This window comes from Portunus trituberculatus, chromosome 18, assembly GCF_017591435.1.
Source record: "Portunus trituberculatus isolate SZX2019 chromosome 18, ASM1759143v1, whole genome shotgun sequence".
Lineage (NCBI taxonomy): Eukaryota > Metazoa > Arthropoda > Malacostraca > Decapoda > Portunidae > Portunus > Portunus trituberculatus.
In genome coordinates, this window is record NC_059272.1 from 14,288,486 (window position 1) to 14,290,985 (window position 2,500).

Below are 2,500 nucleotides of genomic sequence, written 5' to 3' on the forward strand. Positions count from 1 at the left end.
AACCGCACAACAAATGCTAAGAGGAAAAGTAAAGGAAAAAGGAGAAATAATATACGTACAAGCTGAAACAACAATGACTCTTATACCATTATTTGAATCCCCTTACGACTATATTTATATTTGAACTTGTGTAGGGACAGGCACCTCAGTGGGGCTTTTTTTCATCAATTCAATTTTTTTTGCCCTTGACCGGTTTTCCTCTTATGTAAAAAAAAAAAAAAGAACATGAGTAGATTAAGGTCGGATGAGATCTCACAAAGTCAAGAGATTGTAAGGAAAAAAACACTCGAGGGATTGACAAGAACAGATCAGATGTCGAGAAAACAATGTCCGATGTCAACATAGAGAGAGAAGCCACAAGTGAGACGGGACTCCAACAAGCAGGAACACATGTCAAAGTGGGCAGAATGTGTGTTAGTTCCAGGACAACAACAACAACAACAACAACAAACAAACCCAGCAAGGAACAATAACAACCGACAAAACAACATGCAGCAACAACGCCAAACAAACAGCAAACAAATATCACCAACAAAAACATCAACAAACAAACTGCAAACAACAACAACAACAAACCAAAGCCAGTCACGGTCAGTAAGCCCAATGATGAATCTCGGCAATACGTCCAACACAAAAATAGAAACAAAACCCATCACCACACACACACACACACACACACACACACACACACACACACACACACACACACACACACACACACACACACACACACACACACACACACACACACACACACACACACACACACACACACACACACACACACACACACACACAGTAAAAACATCCAAATCCGTGTAGTGGGTGATCCCGGTATTGGCAGGTGGTTTTAGTAACAAAGGTGAGCCGCACATCACAACAGCTGGGCGTTGTGGTGCGCGGCGGGACGGATTCGTGAGCGGCGGGCGAGGCGGGGCGGGGCGGCGCTTCGGGTGGTGGCAGGACCAAAGCTACAAGTGTCTGTGAGTCGCATGGTGGTGGTGGAGGGAGAGGCGCCGCTGTGCTGGGAGGCATCGGGCTTTAAGCTGACCTGTTACGGGGTTCTGGCCACGGAAAGGCCTCAATGTCTCAATCTCCCGAGTTTAATCAGGTAAAGGCCCCCGTCACGTGGTGGCTGCGGGACCAGGACCTGTGGGCCGCGCCTGGGAGTAACAAGTGTCGGGCGAGAAGGAAGGAGAGAGGGGAGCCCCGGCCCTTGGTCCCACGTGCGTCACAGCCATGGCTCAGTTGTTGGCTGGTGGCGGTGACGTGCGGGCGTGCGGCGCCGCCTCTCCCCTTGCCATCTGTGGGTGACTTGAGCCTCTCGCCGGCAGCCCTGTGCCAAGCTGGGCCTGTTGGTGCCTCGAGGCTCACTCTCGCGTACCGTCCCATGAGCGTTGCTATGTTCCTCCAAACTCACCTACTTCTCCATGTAGCAACGTGGGTAAGATATTTCTGAAACTTTTTTTCACCTACATCTCCATTTTGTTAGCTTGGATGGCTGCTCCCTTGCCCCACTATAAATACGCCTTGCATCACCCAAAGACAGGAAAGCATTTCGGCAACGACTTAGAAATAACCCACTTTTGATCACGAACCTGTTTACCGCCACACCCACAGCTCAGTTCTTTTTTGTTTCTCCTCCTTTAGAAAACAACACGCCGAAAGGTAAAGACACAGGATACCGAGGAAGGGAAATCACACCAGCAACCTCTCGGGGGCAATGAATATTCTATAGAACCTCAATAACTAAGTTCGGCTGGCAGGGACACGCGGCAGAGATGATTGATTCGCTGCATCATCTCTTTAAAACATTACACAGAAAATATACATGAAACACGAACGAGCAAGTAAAGACAAGACGCCTTAAAATCATTGGAGTCTGTGAGAAGGAGCGAACGAGGCGAAAGGAACCAACCCCCGGCAACAGGAGAAAGAAAACTGAAGTCATAGGAATGGAGTTGAGGAAAAAAAAAAAAAAAAAAAAAAAAAAAAAAAGCTTATCATGATGGTGACGAGAAGCAGAGGGCGTGGCCAAGTGGCGGCGTGAAGGCTTGGTGATAGTGGTGACGGGGTGGTGATGAGGGCCTCTTATACGAAGCTAGTGGTGATGATAATGGTGAGGATGAAGGGGAACGGTCATAGTATAATGGTGGTGATAGAAAGACTATGGTAATGGTGTGAGGTGAGGTGAGATGGTGAGAATATGGTGATAGGATAGTGATGTGATTTTGAGATGATAGTGATGCTGGTGGTATATGGATGCAGGACACGACTCAAAACTGATGTTTTTTTGTGAGGTGATGGCAATAGTGACAATGTGATGCTGGGATGGTGATGACATGAACTTGAATAGTGATAGGATGGTAATGCAATAATGATGTTATCAAGATGATGAACGTGTGGTGATTGTGTGATGATGACAGATCCTTGAGTGACGAAGATTTGAGAATGTGATGACAGTATGGTGACGGAAGGACTAAGATAGTGATGATAGACT

General features: G+C 47.3%; 1 protein-coding gene across 2 annotated transcripts in view; it reads left to right on the plus strand.

Moving 5' to 3' along the window:
• Positions 1 to 1,010: 1,010 nt before the first annotated feature.
• Positions 1,011 to 2,500, plus strand: part of LOC123505528 — a 39,136-nt gene continuing 37,646 nt past the window's right edge. Inside the window, exons 1-2 of one of the 2 annotated variants that reach the window (XM_045256927.1) lie at positions 1,011 to 1,444; positions 1,651 to 2,500. The exon at positions 1,651 to 2,500 is cut by the window's right edge and continues 63 nt beyond it. In XM_045256927.1, coding sequence (XP_045112862.1) covers positions 1,085 to 1,444; positions 1,651 to 1,749 — 459 coding nt within the window. In that variant the 5' untranslated portion in view covers positions 1,011 to 1,084 and the 3' untranslated portion in view covers positions 1,750 to 2,500. The remainder of the gene's footprint in view (positions 1,445 to 1,650) is intronic. The other variant, XM_045256928.1, reaches the window with a different exon arrangement.